Raw genomic sequence first — 17,208 nt, forward strand, 5'->3', positions numbered from 1 at the left:
ATTGATTTCAAAATCCTGCTGTTAGTTTAAAAAGCACTAAATGGTTTAGGGCCAAAATACATTTCTGATCTTCTGCTTCGTTACGAACCATCCAGACCTCTCAGGTCGTCTGGGATCAGGTCTGCTTTCTGTCCCCAGAGTCAAAACTAAACAAGGAGAAGCAGCGTTCAGTTATTATGCTCCGTATATCTGGAACAAACTCCCAGATAACTGCAGGTCTGCTGAAACTGTCAGTTCTTTTAAATTAAGACTGAAGACTTTTCTTTTTACCATTGCTTTTATTAAATTAAGATTTTTCTTTTTATTGATAACTTACACTGCACTGTAACCTTTACTGTCCTGTTTCTTTTTTTTTGTTTTTAGCTTTTTACCATTGCTTTTAATTAAATATTTACACAGTGAGAAATGAGTAGGTAGTTGAGTTGGATGATTGTGGTAGCGAGATTGAACAGAGTGAAGGAAGTGGTCTTAAATCTCGCGCCTGTGTGATTTGCAGGAACCTCTGTCCACCTGTAAACGCGCAGGTGGGCCCAGAGTATAACTGGGTCAAAGTGGCCTGCGGACAGACATGTCCTGGTTTCTCTGTAGTGTCCGAGGGTTTTTGGAGTTTCAGTGGCGCCAAAGATTGCTGTGGACCCAAGTACAGACTAGCTAGAGAGAGTAGATTAATTTGTGTACTTCTCTGTTTATTCTCTTTTTAAAATGATTGTAACTCAATTGTTTGCTCAACCCCTCAGCCTGTTTTTATTTTCCGTTTAACTCTTTTAACCCTGATTGTAACACTAACTTTTATTATATTTTACGTTGCTTTTATGTTTTATGTAAAGCACTTTGAATGACCTTGTTGTTGAAATATGCTATACAAATAAAGTTGCCTTGCCTTACTTTTAAATTCATTTTGGATTAATTCAGCACGTACGGTGTCTGGAGGACTGAAACTGCCAAAATAAATTAAGATAAACAAATAAAAATTAAATAATTAAATGACTCAATTAATAAATAAGCCATTTAAATGCACCAAAATAATATTTAAAAAAAAAGTATAAATAAATGTTTCATTTATAAATTAATTTGTTTTTATTAACTTGTGTTTAACTTGTGTTTGTGTTTATTTACATTTGTATTAGTCCCGCTATTTTACTTTCTCATTTGATTTAATAATTTATAAATGTTTTATTTGTATTTTATGTATGTATGAATTTTATTTCTGTGTTTATGCTTCATTGTTCAAATGAGGGGGCTATCATTCAAAGTTTATTTTGTGGTCTACTTTCGCCTTTAGATTATAATGTTCCATACAATTCCAAGTGGATGAAAAAAAATTGGACCACAGACAGGTGACACAGCCACAGGTGTACCTATGTTGTTGCTCAGCAGGTGTCGTTGGACCTCGGAGGGGGTGGGGTTTGATCCGAGGCATCGCATCACTTTGATCAGCTCCTGGGCTTGGATCTTCCCTTTCCGCTGGCGGTCGTACAGAGAGAAACACTCCTTAAAGTCTGCAACAACACAATCAACCACAACCAAGGTTTGCAAAGAAAAGAACAGCAAAGACTTGGACACATCCAGCATGAATAAACATGAGGTGCTGGATGAAAAAGTCATGAAGGTTCAAAGAGGATTATACGCACACTGGATCAGAGCTACCTTCTTAATCCTTCGTTAAAGACAGTTTTAGGTTTGCCTAGATCTTCAGGGTGTCATGCAGCATCACATTAATATATAATTCAACAAAAACGTATCAAAGAAGTTCTATTCCAGTTTCTAGACAATCCTTTATGCAATATTTTTAATAGAAATTCGAAAAATGGAGACTTATGAAGATCTTCACCAGGAACTAGAGCGAAAAAAGGAATAGAGTTTAAGTTGCTAGTTTTGTTTTTTGCGGCAGTGGTTATACTTCCTGCTCAGCCGCAAACAGTTGGTGAACACCAATAAACATAATTAATCTAAAGCTGACAGACTGCCAGTCAATTAACTAGTGAGTTCAAATCTATTTGATAGAAACAAAACCATTAAATCCACAACAACTCCTGTATTCTTTCAAGCACATACAAAGATCTGAATTTAATTTCTCCTCATTAGTCTAAAATCTGTGTTCAGATAGGGAACCTTTGTATTTAATCACATTACTGTGTGATTCTGCTCAGCGTGAACAGGAACAAGTGCTGCTTTGTACTGAGGCAGGCACACGGAAAACTCTGCTGTCTCTGATTAAATACCAACACTGCTGCTTCTGGCTCGGCTTGTCTGTGAGAAATAATCTCATAAAAACGACTGAATTTGTTCCCGGTGTTGCCAAAACATTACATTAAAAGAAACGTATCAGTCATCTGCAAAGTGGCAGTTTTTATTCTACTAGCTGGAAGCTGGAATTCGCTCGTGTCACATTACTGCTCCAGCTGTAACCAGAAATGTATGAGAGTCTTACCGTTAATCTGATCCTGTGTCAGGAACTTCGCCTGCAATGAAAGGAGGAAAACAGCACGAGTGAATGGGGGAAAAGTAGAAAGTAGGTTGCAGGTAAAATATCAAAGAAGGCTCAGTAATTATCTCACCATTGTGGCTGTGTGTGAGCAGGCAGATGGTCTGAACTCTGCCGGCTGTTACTCAGCTCAGGAAACTGATCCTGGCCGGTGTAAGATGAGGAACGTAAGTGAAGTGGATGGAGCATCCTGGCTGGGACTCCATGTGGAAGAAAGTCACCGATGGGCAGGACAGGTCCAGGACAACCCCCCCCCCCCCCCCCCCCCCCCCCCCCGCTATTAGAGCTCAGTGCCACACTGGTTTTAATTTTTCTTGCATTAAAAGGGGAACTCCACAGATTTCCCACATGCACATGACTTTAGCTGTTGGGGAGCTCCACTGCAAATGTCTTAATAGTATCGTAAAGCCTTCAGTGTCTCAGAGGGAGCAGTGTGAAGTCTGAAACATGTCCTCAAGTGATGTATAAAAATTAAACAAATCTATTGGTGTGGAATCAGAAAGAAGTGAGCTCACCAGATCTCTGAAGCCTCAACCCGTTTTCATCCCAACTTTAGCCTTGTTTGTGCCCTATCCTTTAGTTTTTTTGCACATGTAGGGCTCCACTGTCAAGTTAGCAACGACGGACTTTCAAAATAAAACTAGTGTTTAATGTCACAATTATCACAATTTGGTTTGGTTTAAGCACCAAAACTACTTGATTAGGTTTAGGAAAACACCATAGTTTGGATAAAAATAACTGCATTTCTTACGTGATTAATTATATAAGTAACCAGACTTCCACAAACACTGGGTGAAAGTCCAGTTTCTGACCCCGCCCGTCCACCCCAACCACCTCCTTACTGTGACGTTCCTGTTATTTATACTAGGCCTACTTTAGGCATGACAACAATGACGCTAAAGTGACTGCTATGTGGTGTAAAAAAGTGTTTGCCACCTTCCTGATGTCTTGTTTTTTTGCATGTTTGTCACACTGAGATGTTTCAGATCAACAAATTGACAAAGATAACACAAGTAAACACAAAATGCAGTTTTTAGATGAAAGTTTTTATTATTAAGGGGGAAAAAATCCAAACCTACATGGCACTGTGTGAAAGAGTGAAAAAGCCTTAACCGTTTTTTTAAGGTCACGCCACAACATCTCAATCGGATTCAGGTCAGGACTTTGACTAGGCCACCCCAAAGTCTTCATTTTGTTTTTCTTAAGCCAGTCAGAGGTGGACTTGCTGGTGTGTTTTGGATCATTGTCCTGCTGCAGAACCCAAGTGCGCTTCAGCCTGAGGTCACAAACAGATGGCTGGACATTCTCCTCCTTTTTTTGATAGACAGCACAATTCATGGTTCCATTTACCACAGCAAGTCTTCCAGGTCCTGAAGCAGAAAAACAGCCCCGACCATTATACTACCACCACCATATTTTGCTGTTGGTACAATGTTCCTTTTCTGAAATGCTGCTACTTTTATGTCAGATGTAATGGGACACACACCTTCCAAAAATTCAACTTTTGTCTCGTCAGTCCACAGAGTATTTTCCCCCAGGTCTTGATGTTAATTTAGATGTTTTGTGGCAAAACTGAGACGAGCCTTTATGTTCTTTTTGCTCAGCAGGGGTTTTCGTCTTGGAACTCTGCCATGCCGGCCATGTTTGCCCAGTCATGAACACTGATGTTAACTGAGGCAAGTGAAGCCTGCAGTTCTTTGGATGTTATGGTTTTTTTGTGACCTCTTGGATGAGTCATTGCTGCGCTCTTGGAGTAATTTTGGTTGGCCGGCCACTCCTGGGAAGGTTCACCACTGTTTCATGTTAAAACCCTTTGTGGAAGATGGCACTCACTGTGGTTTGCTGGAGTCCCAAAGCTTTAGAAATGGCTTTATAACCTTTTCCAGACTGATAAATCTCAATTACTTTGTTTCTCATTTGTTCCTGAATTTCTTTGGATCGCGGCATGATGTCTAGCTTTTAAGGATCTTTTTGTCTACTTCACTTTGTCAGGCAGGTCCTTTTTAAGTGATTTCTTGATTGAAAACAGGTGTGGCAGGTGAGATTTTGAACTAAGCTTTCCTAAAAGGGGGGCAATCACTTTTTTCATGATAAAAAACTGTATTTTGTGTTTACTTGTGTTATTTTTGTCTAATATTTCAATTTGTTTGATCTGAAACATGTCCGTGTGAAAAACCCACAACATTTATTCTGTCTTGATAGAAAACCCTTAAGACAACTGAAGGTTTGAGCTGTGTAGATGGAGAGGGAAACAGGAGCAGAGATTGGCTGTGTCCTTGCTCTCTTTCTAAGATAGTCCCCCTCCTCATTACTGCACTCTGGTCTATATTCTGCTCCTGTTGGTGTAGAAATCTGTCTCTGTGCTTTCTCTAAAGCTGGATTTCTTTATGAATACTGACAATAATGTATAGATGCCTCCCAGCTGAACTGGATGAATCTTAATGTTCCATATGAAACATGTTTTTCCTTCCAAAATATGAATGACTCAGATGCGATTCGAAACACACGCCTCCTCAAAAAAAAAAGCATCAGAGATCAACAGGCAAATGAAGAGAAAACACACAAATCAGCAGGAAACAGAGTTTAGCTTCTCTGGAACCACAGAGGAAACAAACAACAGCTGAACATCAGTCACACAACGAAGTGGGGATTCAATTTATTTTAATTAGTACTGTTTTATTCAGACCACCGACGCCTTATGGACATACAGTAGTGTGTATTGAGAAAAATGCAGGTCTGTTTCATCTGCAAACAGACAAAAACCAAACACAAAACTCTATGTTGATACATTTAAATTTACTTTGCTGAAAGCACTCCAAGGCTTTTTCATCAAAAGCCATTTGGTGTCATGAGCCCCACAGCCAGCTCTAATTAAACAGACTGATTGGGGTTCATTAACGTAACACTGACTGGGCGCATTGTAGACCTCCCTTGACATTGCAGTGTCCACAGATAAGCCCCTTTTCCACCACTGGTACCAGCTCAACTTGACTTTGGTCCGCCGTCCTCCATTTTCCATTGCAGATTGTATCCTCTCAGTGTAGCTGGTCATTATAGCAACGCCTCACACAACTGCCGCAACGCAATGTTCAACACGACACACACACACCAGCTGTTTCACTAGCAAGGACCACGGCACAATAGTATGTCATTTAAAGGTGTATTGAATATAGATAAATAGATAGATAGATAAATGGATGTAGAGGGGAAGGATGCCGTCTGATAGCCCGGTCTGGGAGGGTGCATGATGACCGGGCGGAGGAGACTCAGAGTGGGGGTTCCGTCTCGGAAGTGGTTCCACCCAAATAATTTACTGGCCCCCCCAGACGGTACCTAGTGGAAGGTGGGTGGGAGGGAGGGATGAGTGGAGAAGATGAATGGAAGGGTAGGGGAGGGTGGGTCGAGCAATCAGAGACAAATGAGGCCGGTTGAGTAGCAAGGGTATAGATAGGCTCGTCAGGTGATTAGAGGTGTGGTTTAAGCGTGGCCCCGGCTCTCTAACCTAAGTTAAAAATTAACTTCATCTCTTGATTTAAAGTTAAAGTGATTTAAGTTAAAACAACATTACTCAGAATGTAAAGACAGAATATCGGTATGGAAATTTTACAACTGGGTTTTGCTCTGCTGCTGTTGCTGGAGTCTCTGCGACGTTGGCTGCAGTAGTCGGTATGACTGTGCAACCAGAGGGCTCTGTGAGCACTTGCAGAGCTCCTCAACTCCGAAAACAATTTTCGATCCACCATCAATTTTCGTAAAACTGCCAATATTTTAAATCTACACAGTTGTTCAACCTCAAGATTTCTCATTAGTGGATTTAGTGAGGGGCGGCACGGTGGTCCGATGGATAGTGCTGCCTCACAGCAAGAAGGTCGTGGGTTCAAACCCCGGTTGCCCCGGCCTTTCTGTGTGAAGTTTGCTTGTTTTCCCCGAGTCTGCGTGGGTTCTCTCCGGGTACTCCGGCTTCCTCCCACCATCCAAAGACATGCGGCTGGGATTGGCTCCCGCGACCCTGTACGCAGGATAAGCGGCTGATGATGGATGGATGATTTAGTAATGAAATAATGTGCGAAAATTGTAAAATGTAAAGTTTTCTGTAGCTGGCTTCTGACGTGTATAATGATGATGCAGTGAATAGTGAAGGTTCTCTCTGACCAATCAGTGGTCTCCACTGTTTTCACGTCACATTTTAGTATCGCCTCAGCTCGCTTGGAACCAGGTAGTAGGTGCAGATACAACTTTTCCCTGTTGGAAAACCAACAAAAGGAGTAGAGTCGAGGCAAGCTAGTACCATACGGTGCAAAAGAGGCATTAGATCCTAAATATAAGTTGTGATACTGATCGTTTAAACTTTAAACTAAAAAAAGTTTAATTTCACTTTCCATTTCTATTAGTGAAATCTGCCCTGAGACCATGTTGAGAACTACAATATTTTGCTATATTTAAAAAAGACAAGCCCCTGGGCCGTGTAGCTGTGGGGGGTTGCTGCAGGTACAGGTGACACATTGCTGTTTGAGTGATAAAAGGTTTATTAAGCCCTTTCCTGACATGGACTATGCAACTTTGGCTTCTTCATCTTTCTGTTAAAGTGATGGCTTTTTGTCTTTCAAACTTGTCTTTTGAAATTCTGTTATGCCGGGCTTTTCTGACCGAGGTGGAGTGTGAACACGGCACGAGGCTGCGGGACGTAGATCAGCCCGGGGTACTTCTTCCTCAGGACGCTGTCGTTCCACAGACAGGCCACCCAGACCGCCACCAGACACAGAGCTGCAGAGAAACTACCAACCAGAGCGCGTTAACAGACATCTGTGTAAAGTATCTGAACACACGGGTTGTTTTGTGTCATCTTCTTTTTGTGTAGAATGTTGTTTTGTGTCTTGTTTGTGTAGAATGACTCAACAGCTTGGACAGGTTGTCACGAAATTTGGTTTCATGTAAAAATCTTTGAAGAAAACCCCTGGCTTGACCACCCTGGCCAAGGTTTCTTGGCTGTGTCCAAGTTAACTTTCATTGCTTTTTAGAGCGACTGAAGTTATGACTGTGCACCTTTTTAAGTGTGTAAAATGTTCATTCAAAATGTACTAGTGTGTCATACCTGTAGAGCACGAAGAGGCCGTTGCCGTCGGGAACCATGCCGCGCCTCCTCTGGTGCATCACTGTGGCGGTCATGGCGAAAAAGGTGAAGATGAAGAGGATGAAGGTCTGTCCCTCAGTGATCAGGTACCTGACAGGAGAAACGGGGAGAGTTAATGTGTCTGTTCACTGCTCTGCTGTTGTTAACTTCCTTCCAAGCAGATGTTATTGAGCTCAAAGATGTTTAAAAACCAAACTTGTGGGGGGAAAAAAAACCCATTCAAATTGCTAAATTTATTTTTTTATTTGAGAAATAAAAATCTAACTATGGAGCAATAATGTGAAGGATGTACTGTTCGTATTTAAAACCCCTGAAGTGGTTCTTGAATTCTGCTTTCATCCTTAAGTGCTGACCTCATTGACTAAAGTAATTAGGCAGCAACACCTGAGAACTACCTAAGCAATTATTACTAACACCTGGAGGCGCACACACACACACACACACACACACACACACACGTGTGCAGAGGTTTGGTCTGTATACTTACTTGACATACTGACACACAGTATATAGGACATTTTGATCTATTTCAAATCCTGTATTGTATTTATTGCTGTTCATCTGAACCCTGTAGTTACAAGTTACTGCAAAGAAGAATAAAATTTATATTGTCAATGAAAAAATACAATTTCAAATTTAATATTTCAATTTGTTAAAGTAGTGAATGCATGTAAGAACTGAGATACAACAATGTCATGCAGAATGAGCAGAATTTTACTTTTGAAACTTAAGTACATTCACTTTAGAATACTTTGAGTAGAATTTTAAAGGACTTTAATTGTGAGTATGGTATTTCTCCTCTTTCAAATCGGAAGACAATTTGTACTATATTTAAAGACAATCTATTCTTTACTGTTAATTGTGGCTAGATGGTGCAGTGGCAGTGTTGTCACCCTTACAACTTCAGGACCGAGGTTCAAACCCAGCTCAGGACATGCCTCTAGTAAGGTTCCCCAAGCATTGAGCGTAATACATTAGAATCAAGCTCCAATATCTCCTTTGTGCTCTGAACTGCTTTTTTTTTTTTTTTATAGGAGAAAAAGGAAGACATTAATGACCTCAAAAAGATACAATGATAAGATCTCTTCCATTTCACATATTGTAATCTCAATTCAGTATCCACTTGTCTTACCCAAGTCTCAAAAACACAGTCTCTCCTTATCTTATCTTTTCTCCTAAGGGGCTTTTAGGAGCAACAAATCAGATTTTAAGCCATTTGTGTATATGGGATGTTGTGCTTGTGTGTTTTCCCTCTCTGCCACCAGCAGCACCTTGCCCCGCCCCCAATGCTGCAGCCAGCAACCCGAGGAGCGCGGCTGATTCCACTCTCCTAATCAGTGGAGAGTATAAGGGCTGGTGAAGGAAGCTGCTGTCTGTGAGAGTATGGTGGTCTACAACATAAGAGACAGTGTTACTGAGTGTTTGGAGTCTGCAGCGAGCGTGTGGTTGTTGGCAGGGACAGTGACCGGTAGTGGCAACAATGGGAGTCCCGTGGTTAAGTGTAGTGATTTACTGTTTTTTGTTGTTTGCTTGTGTGCCAGTTAGCTATCACTCCTTTTGTGTTTATCCGATACCTTAGTTCCCTTTAAAAAAGGACCCTTGTTGCTTGCTTCCCTTTTGGGAGTTGTTTTGAGTGCATTTTAGACATTAAATATTGTAAATAAATCCTTTTTTTGGTTAACTTACTCCGGTTTCCTGGTTTTCTTCTGCCCTAGAACAAATTAATTGTACTTACCACCTCCCCTGGGCTTCAATCTGAGGTTTGTAACAAAAGTGATCTCAAAATATAAAGTTGAGATCTTAGTGTTTTGAGAGTTAAAGGAAAGACTGTTCTGAGCTAAAGATTTTGGGAGGTGTCTGACTTGACAGCGGTGTTTTTATAGCCCCTCCCTGCAACTCATGTTTGATGACCAAATCAGCCCGAACACACCTAATGACTTATGATCCTCTGACTGTTCATGTAGCGCCATCATCAGGTCAACATGTTAATGTCATTCTCGTCAGCCTGAGCTTTACGGTGTGTTTACTGCTAATTAGCTAATGTTAGTATGCTAACACCCTAAACTAGGGTTTGAACATGGAAAACATTACCTCTTAAACTTGTACTTAAATACTTGTAGACTCCAGACAGACAGCAAACTAATCCCAAACAGGTTCTGAGTATGCAGTCTGTTCACAAAACGTACTTGATGTTCATTACATTTAGCCAACGCTTTTATCCAAAGCGACTTACAATTGCTATACATGTCAGGTCGCACGCCTCTGGAGCAACTAGGGGTTAAGTGATTAAAATTATAAAGGCAACACACTCATTCATCCTGAGCTGAACTCAAAGATCTAAGACTTTCTCTATGTACACAAAAGGCCTATTTCTCTCATATTGTTCACAAATCTGTCAAAATCTGTCAGTGAGCACTTCTCCTTTGCCGAGATAATCCATCCACCTCACAGGTGTGGCATATCAAGATGCTGATCAGACAGCATGGGGACTGCACAGGTGTGCCTTAAGCTGGCCACAATAAAAGGCCACTCCAAAATGTAGAGTTCCATCTCACAGCACAACGCCACAGATGTCGCAAGTTTTGAGGGAGCGTGCAGTCAGCATGTTGACTGCAGGAATGTCCACCAGAGCTGTTGCCCGTGAATTGAATGTTCATTTCTCCACCATAAGCCGTCTCCAAAGGCGTTTCAGAGAACAGCCCAGGTCCTCCACATCCAGCATCTTCACCTCCAAGATGGTCTGAGACCAGCCACCCGGACAGCTGCTGCAGCAATCAGTTTGCATAACCAAAGAATTTCTTCACAAACTGTCAGGAACCGTCTCAGGGTCTCAACCTGACTGCAACTTCGCACAGCCATTGAAGAGGAGTGGACCAACACTCCACAGGAGTGGCCTTTTATTGTGGCCAGCCTGAGGCACACCTGTGCAATCCCCAAGCTGTCTGATCAGCATCTTGATATGCCACACCTGTGAGGTGGATGGATTATCTCGGCAAAGGAGAAGTGCTCACTAACACAGACTTTGACAGATTTGTGAATAATATTTGAGAGAAACAGGCCTTTTGTGTACATAGAGAAAGTCTTGAATGTGAGCAAAAACAAAAGTGTTTATAATTTTGTTGTGTATGTACAAAGGAACAAGCTAGACCTGCTCACAGTGGCATAATATTAGATAAATTGCAGATGGTGGTGAGGCGTTTACAGAGGATCATAGATAACAAAAAAAACTTTTTTTCTCTTTGCAAAGTTTTTTTTGCAATGACGATACAAACTGAATGTGCATGTTTATTCTTGATATCCATTTTTTGAATTCACACTTTTTAATACCATGGCTATTGAGAATATAGTGTGTTCTGAATGTGTGCATCATTTTCAGATAACAGCATTTTCATCTCACCTTCAGTGGTCTAAACTCATCCTGATAGCCAGAAGGTTTCAGCCGCTTGGAAAAGACAGTGCCAACATATTTAAAAACATTACCTCAAAACATCGATTCTCTTTGAATCAACTCTGTGTAGTTATGAAAAAATAACACACTTCGTGGTTATTAGCCTGCATGTAGTTTTCTGATAACTTCACAGCTTCTCTAACATTTTCTTTCAACTACTTCTATTTTGATGTCCTTGTTTGTTTTCCTGTTTTTCTGGCAGCGTTTCAGCAGGGAGCCGGTCGCCCCCTGAGCTCTTTAGATTCAGATTGTGTTTATATTGATGAAAAAGGAATATAATCTTTCTGCTGTTGGCCTCGCAGGACGTCTGTCTGGATGAGAGCATCTCAGAATATAAATGTACCAAAGTCAAGTGCAGAATGCAAGACCAGACTTCACGCTTCCTCCTCACAGTTTACACAACGCTCTCAACACAAAGTAAATGCAGATTTATGCACCTGCAGCCCGCTAATGGACTTAATCACCACCTCCAGCAAACACATGTTTCCCTCAGTGGCTCCATCTGTTTCTCACTATTTGAGAGCAAAAGCAAATAGTTTTCCTCTAGTGAGATGTAGTAAAAACACCACGCATAAAATAATAGTCATGAAGTCTGTGATCTGCAGCTCTCTTCCACTTAAACAGGAAACAATATATCTGCTCTTACAACAAAAGGTTTAAGAAGTAAATAAGCTTCCTTTTGATTTATTACTATTGATCATTTCATTTTCAATTGATTTAAATTGCTGTAATTCTTTAATGCTTTGGATATATAGCATTTTGATGTCATTTTTAGTGCTGGGCAGTAATAAAAAAAATAAATAAATAAAAAAAAATCACGATTAATCGCATGATTTTCTTGCGATTAATCACATTATTATGTGCAAAATGGAATAATGAATTCTAAAGTAATGTGTTGCCACTTTTAATTTAAATGTACTGCTATAAACACACAAGTGCAATAACATGTGGTTTATAAACACTTTAAACAAATAAGGTGCTTTTTTCCCAGCAGTATTTCCTTTACACAGCAGCAATAAAATATTTCTTGTAAATATCAACTTAAACATTAATGTAATCAAATCAAATATAAAACCAAAGGTATTTGCCGCTGCCAGGGAATTACCTTTATCTAGCTTGGTAAAACAAATTACCATCAGAGTCCAGTTTTCTTGGGATTTGATCTGAACAGGTATCAGCAGAAACATTTTTTCTTTTATCAGGGAGCAGCAGAAAGGTCTTTTCACACGGGAAGCGACGCTCCGCCTGCATATTCGCTCTGCGCCTCTCATGTGAACAGACAAGGAGACAAGCGGCCAGCGAGTAAACGGCAGGCGCTCTACAGATAGTAACCACGGCAACGGCTTCTGTGCGCTTTACCTGATGCATTCAGTTGCATTCAGAGCGGGGACGCTCTGCCATGTAAATTCCCTCTGAATATGCATAGCCTCATGCACACGCCCGTCCGCTGCTGAAGTTGAATTGTCTCAAACTTTTTGTTTGTGACGCGCAGCACAGATCGTTGGCAGAGAGACTGATCCTCGCTGTCTGTGAGTTTCCAGAATCTATTACTGTTTAACTAAACAGGACATCAGCAGGAGGGAATTCGCATGGCAGAGCATCCCCTCAAAACTAGATGTAGGCCTGTCAGGTGAAGTTATGTAGACTATGTTAATTTAAGTTAAATAGGCTACAGCTGTATAGCGCACTCTCAATAGAGCGCCTGCCGTTTACTAGCGGCGCTGTCTTACTTTTCCCACACGCTGCATCCAGCGTAGTCTACCAGAGCCAGTAAGCAACAGACTTTCAAAATAATAATAATAAAAACTGCATTAACGTGTGATAAAATAATTGTCGGCGTTAATTAATAATGTGTTAACGTGCCGAGCCCTCGTAATTTTGTTTGCTGTATGAAGTGTAAGTGCAAACATTGCTGATTGCCGACAACTAATGTGGATCCTGATAAACAATAAACAGGGACTGAACTGTGACGGTTCAGTTACAGGACAGCCCCTCTGTGGGATCTAAAGCAGGCTTACCAGTAGTAGGCAGCGCTGGGTATAAGCAGCATCCACGCTGCTGCCGGCATCTTCTCCTGATGTTTCCTGTGACTAAAACCACCACTGAAGAAGAGGAAGAGGACGAGGAAGAGAGGAACATACCTGGAGGAGACAGAGAGAGGAGAGAAAGAGAAAAACACCAGGCCTTTCTGAGTCTGCGCTCGTGTGCTTATAGAATTGTCAAATTTCACCAGTCACCACTGTTCCAATTCAAAGTCCTTGATATACACAGTGTGCTGAAGTGTAATCACCAGGAACGCTTGTGTTGTCTTGTGAGTTAGCACTCGTGAACTCAACTTGCTAAACAACAAAGTCAGTTTAAACTTGGCACGATCTGCATTGAGAGAAGCCTACATACAGTACTGTTTTAATATTTAGTGGTCCAGTCAAACCTGAAAAGGGAAGAGCAAACATCCTTGGAGTGTCATTGTAATTACAGGCATTAAGCTATCTACGTTTACAAAGTTCAGCACAGAATCAGAAGGAGCTTTATTGCCAAGTAGTGTTTTACACATGCGAGGTTTTTGCTTTGGTGATGAGGTGCTACATGTAGACAAACAGTTGACATAAATAAAAGTAGAAATATATAAATATGGAATAGACAATGCAAGTTATATAAGAATATTAAAAAGAATAGAGAAAAAATTATACAACTATTTGCAGAGAAAGAACAACGTCGCAGATATTTACATGTGCATTATTCTAGGTTTGTTGTGCAGACGTGTTGCAACAGAAGAGAGTATTGTGTACATATATTTTTAATTTACATAACTACAAAGATTAACAAATACGTGCAATGTGCCAGGTTTGTGCATGATATGAAATGAAATTTACGTGTGCAGCGACATTTGTATTATTTGCAAGGGCCACACAAGTGTCACTGGACAACTGGGACACTTAGAACGAGCCATTGTTAATGTTATTAGGAACACCTGTAAAAACACTCATTGGCTAATACGCCACTGAAAATAGTCCCAAACAAGTGCGTTTAAAAAGTTGCAAACAACAAGAACATGCAGAATAATCAGCCTTGTGTGTTGGATAAAGCTGGTTTGCCAGCCCGTTCTCATTCCCAGAGCGTCAGACACCTACGCCTTGTCGCCTCCTTCGGCGCACATGGAAGCCTTCAGCGTCATGGTTCGACGCATTGGGGGAGGCCATTTAGCGTCACTGTCTACATGAGACGTGGAAAGCCCCCACCACCACCACCCAAAGCACCTTAACCTTACTCTAACCATCGCAGGGGTTTTTGCCTAAATGTAAGTTAGTGATTGTATGCATGTCGACTCTTTGTGTTGCGCAGACCCAGGAAATTGCGGCGTTTCAAACAGACGCTGAAGGGTACCTTTAGAGTTATATATCTACACTTTGTCATGCTGTCTGAAGGTGTCAGTAATGACGCACAGAGGTGAGGATGTGTTGGATGGATGGATCAACAACCAGACTTTCACCCAGGAGACTGGTGTTTGTTTTTGAAACAAAAACTCAACATTGATTGTTTTTAGTTAAATAACATTATTTAACTTACGTAACTTAAGTAATGTAGTTATTTTAACCCAAACCATGATTTTTTTCCTTAACCTAACTAAATAGATTTGTTGGTTGAGAATGGGTTGGGATTACAGGCCAAGGGGGGAGTGGCCCCCAACGCCCCCAGCGCCCCCAGCGCCCCCAGCCTCACTGTGCCTTCTCTGGCAGCTTGAATTAAGGAACCCTTTGGTAGAGATGACTTTTTAATGAGGGCACAAGCACTCAGGTGACGCGATACGCATTCTTGTTGCCATTTTCACATTATTTCACTGATTTATAGTTAGTGGTGATCATGCGACAAAACCCGGCTAACGCTTGTAAATTCCTTTAAATGAGAATAAATGTAAATGTGTGAGAAGATAAAAGTAAATAATAAAGTTGTAATGAAAACAAAGGAAGTCTGTGTTTCCTAAATGCTTACATGGTTCATATTTGTGAATAAATTTGTATTAAATCAAATAGTACAAATTCTTTGACACCGGCAGGTGGTTGTGTGCAACATGCTACATTCACAATACAGAGAGTGAGTAGAGAATGTGATTCAACAGCAGGAACATTGATTGAAATTTGTTATAGTGCCAGTAAAGAACTGTATTAAATGTGAGAGCTTCCTTCATTTGTGAGTGTGACAAATATCTCACAGGTAAACCAAAACAGACAATTTAACAGATTCATGAAGATTTACTGCTACTTTTCAGAGGGAAATATTATCTCAACTGCATTTATCTGACAGCTTTAGTTACATTTTACACACGCTTGTAAAATACACGTGCACATGGAAATTTAATGAGTGTCTCCTCGTCGTGTTTCAGTTGTTGGCTGTTGCATGATGATTTAATTTCAGTAACTGTTCAACTGATCCAAAAGCTCATTTAAATGAAAGAAAAGTCCAAAAACTGAAAGTAGATTTGAACTTTGTTTTTGCTAATTTAATATAAAGTGGTTAAAGCTCCACCTTGAGCAGTAATGTGCTTCTCTAACATTGATACCTCAGCAGAAACAATCGATTAATGTCAGACAGAATCAGATATCAGTCACAGGAGATGCTGCTGGATTTTAAATGCAGGACTTTTACTTGTAACTGTGTATTTTTTTTATCGTTGTATTGATAGAATTTGGTAGATAGCAAGAAACTATATTTGACCCCAGTATGAATAACTAATAAACAAAAGCATGAAAGGATAAGTCTGGTCATATTTAATATTTATTTGGACTTGGAGCTGAGAGACACAGACAGGAAGTCAGACAGTGTCAAAAACATAAAAATATAAAATATCACCAAACTTATGCTTTAATCTTTTTTGTTAACATAAATATCTTCTTGCATTTTTGGAAAACGATTTACATTTGACTTCATGGTGTTTGGTGTGATGACTGAACATTGGTAAGTTACAATAAAAAATAGTTCGCGGGCTTCTTACCACATCAGATGACCAAGAGTGTCGTCGAAGTAAAACAGAAGCTCAAAAGAGTCGATCTGCAAAACAAAACAACGTTCATCACTCTGAGCCTTTATCAGAGAGACTGATGTTCTCTTCCTTCGTTGTGTCTTTAAAGGAGAAACTTTTTCATGATGTCCCCGAGATTGTGGGTCTGTTGTGTTGTTCTTATTCCTGACACGTCCTCACAGGCAGGTTCGCAAATTCAATTTCACTTGTAATTTTCCACATGGCGGAAGCTGCATCAGACACATGTACTGTTGTAAATTGTTGTAAATTGGAAATCATTATACATTTACTTTCGGTCAGTTAATAGAGTAATCATCTCGGCTCTCACATGAAGGTGAAATGAAATTTGCTGATGAGGACCGTGTGGTGTGGTTGAAATTATTTTGTCCAAATCACTCAGGCACTAATAGTCAGGTACATATAATTCAGAGTTAAAAGAGGGGATGCATCTGGCCCTTATTTTTAATAATGACTCATCTATCAATCAATTTTGTAGTAGAAAAATATTTATTAATTTACTTTTTTTTTTATATATATATATATCCATGAAGTAACTAGCAAGTCTTATCTTAAGGTTTCTGAGCAGCAGTTGAAACCTCCAAAGATTTAGATTAAACTAAGTTTAACACGCTGTTTTTATCCAACGAAGGTTAAAATCAAGGGCAACTGGACTTGGTTGAAGATACTGGAAGACGTTTCGTCCCTCATCCAAAGGACTTCTTCAGTTCTGACTGACAGGGATACCCTAAATGGACCTTTGTGAAAACAGCCACAAGATCCAAGAAGAACAAAACTACAGGGGAGGAAAAGAAGGTCAAACGCAACAACATTGTGATTCCATACGTGTCTGGAGTATCAGAGAAACTCAGGAGGATTTTCAACAAACACAACATCCCTGTGTTTTTTAAACCCAAGAACACACTAAGACAGATGCTGGTCCACCCCAAAGACCGCACACCCAAACACAAGAAAAGCAATCTAGTGTATGCGGTCCAATGCAGTGAGGAATGCACAGACCTGTATATTGGGGAGACTAAACAACCACGACACAAACGCATGGCTCAACACAGAAGGGCCAACTCCTCAGGTCAAGACTCTGCAGTCTACTTACATCTGAAGGACAGAGG

The 17,208-nt window shown here is 40.5% G+C and overlaps 2 protein-coding genes across 8 annotated transcripts in view; both read right to left on the reverse strand.

Moving 5' to 3' along the window:
* Nucleotides 1–2,643, reverse strand: part of calml4b (calmodulin-like 4b) — a 15,689-nt gene extending 13,046 nt beyond the window's left edge. For 2 of the 7 annotated variants that reach the window (XM_046037865.1, XM_046037866.1), the window contains exons 1-3: nucleotides 2,559–2,643; nucleotides 2,432–2,462; nucleotides 1,359–1,499 (exon numbers count right to left, since the gene is read on the reverse strand). In XM_046037865.1, the coding sequence (XP_045893821.1) occupies nucleotides 1,359–1,499; nucleotides 2,432–2,462; nucleotides 2,559–2,561 (175 nt within the window). In that variant the 5' untranslated portion in view covers nucleotides 2,562–2,643. Of the gene's footprint in view, nucleotides 1–1,358; nucleotides 1,500–1,631; nucleotides 1,813–2,431; nucleotides 2,463–2,558 lie in introns of those variants that run through there. The other 5 variants (XM_046037870.1, XM_046037872.1, XM_046037869.1 and 2 more) reach the window with 5 other exon arrangements.
* Nucleotides 2,644–6,993: 4,350 nt separating this feature from the next.
* cln6b (CLN6 transmembrane ER protein b) overlaps nucleotides 6,994–17,208 on the reverse strand; it is a 14,313-nt gene continuing 4,098 nt past the window's right edge. The window contains exons 4-7 of the mRNA XM_046037854.1: nucleotides 16,055–16,110; nucleotides 13,083–13,205; nucleotides 7,578–7,706; nucleotides 6,994–7,260 (exon numbers count right to left, since the gene is read on the reverse strand). Of these exons, the coding sequence (XP_045893810.1) occupies nucleotides 7,113–7,260; nucleotides 7,578–7,706; nucleotides 13,083–13,205; nucleotides 16,055–16,110 (456 nt within the window). The 3' untranslated portion in view covers nucleotides 6,994–7,112. The remainder of the gene's footprint in view (nucleotides 7,261–7,577; nucleotides 7,707–13,082; nucleotides 13,206–16,054; nucleotides 16,111–17,208) is intronic.

This window comes from Micropterus dolomieu, linkage group LG22 (assembly GCF_021292245.1).
Source record: "Micropterus dolomieu isolate WLL.071019.BEF.003 ecotype Adirondacks linkage group LG22, ASM2129224v1, whole genome shotgun sequence".
In the NCBI taxonomy this organism is placed as follows: domain Eukaryota; kingdom Metazoa; phylum Chordata; class Actinopteri; order Centrarchiformes; family Centrarchidae; genus Micropterus; species Micropterus dolomieu.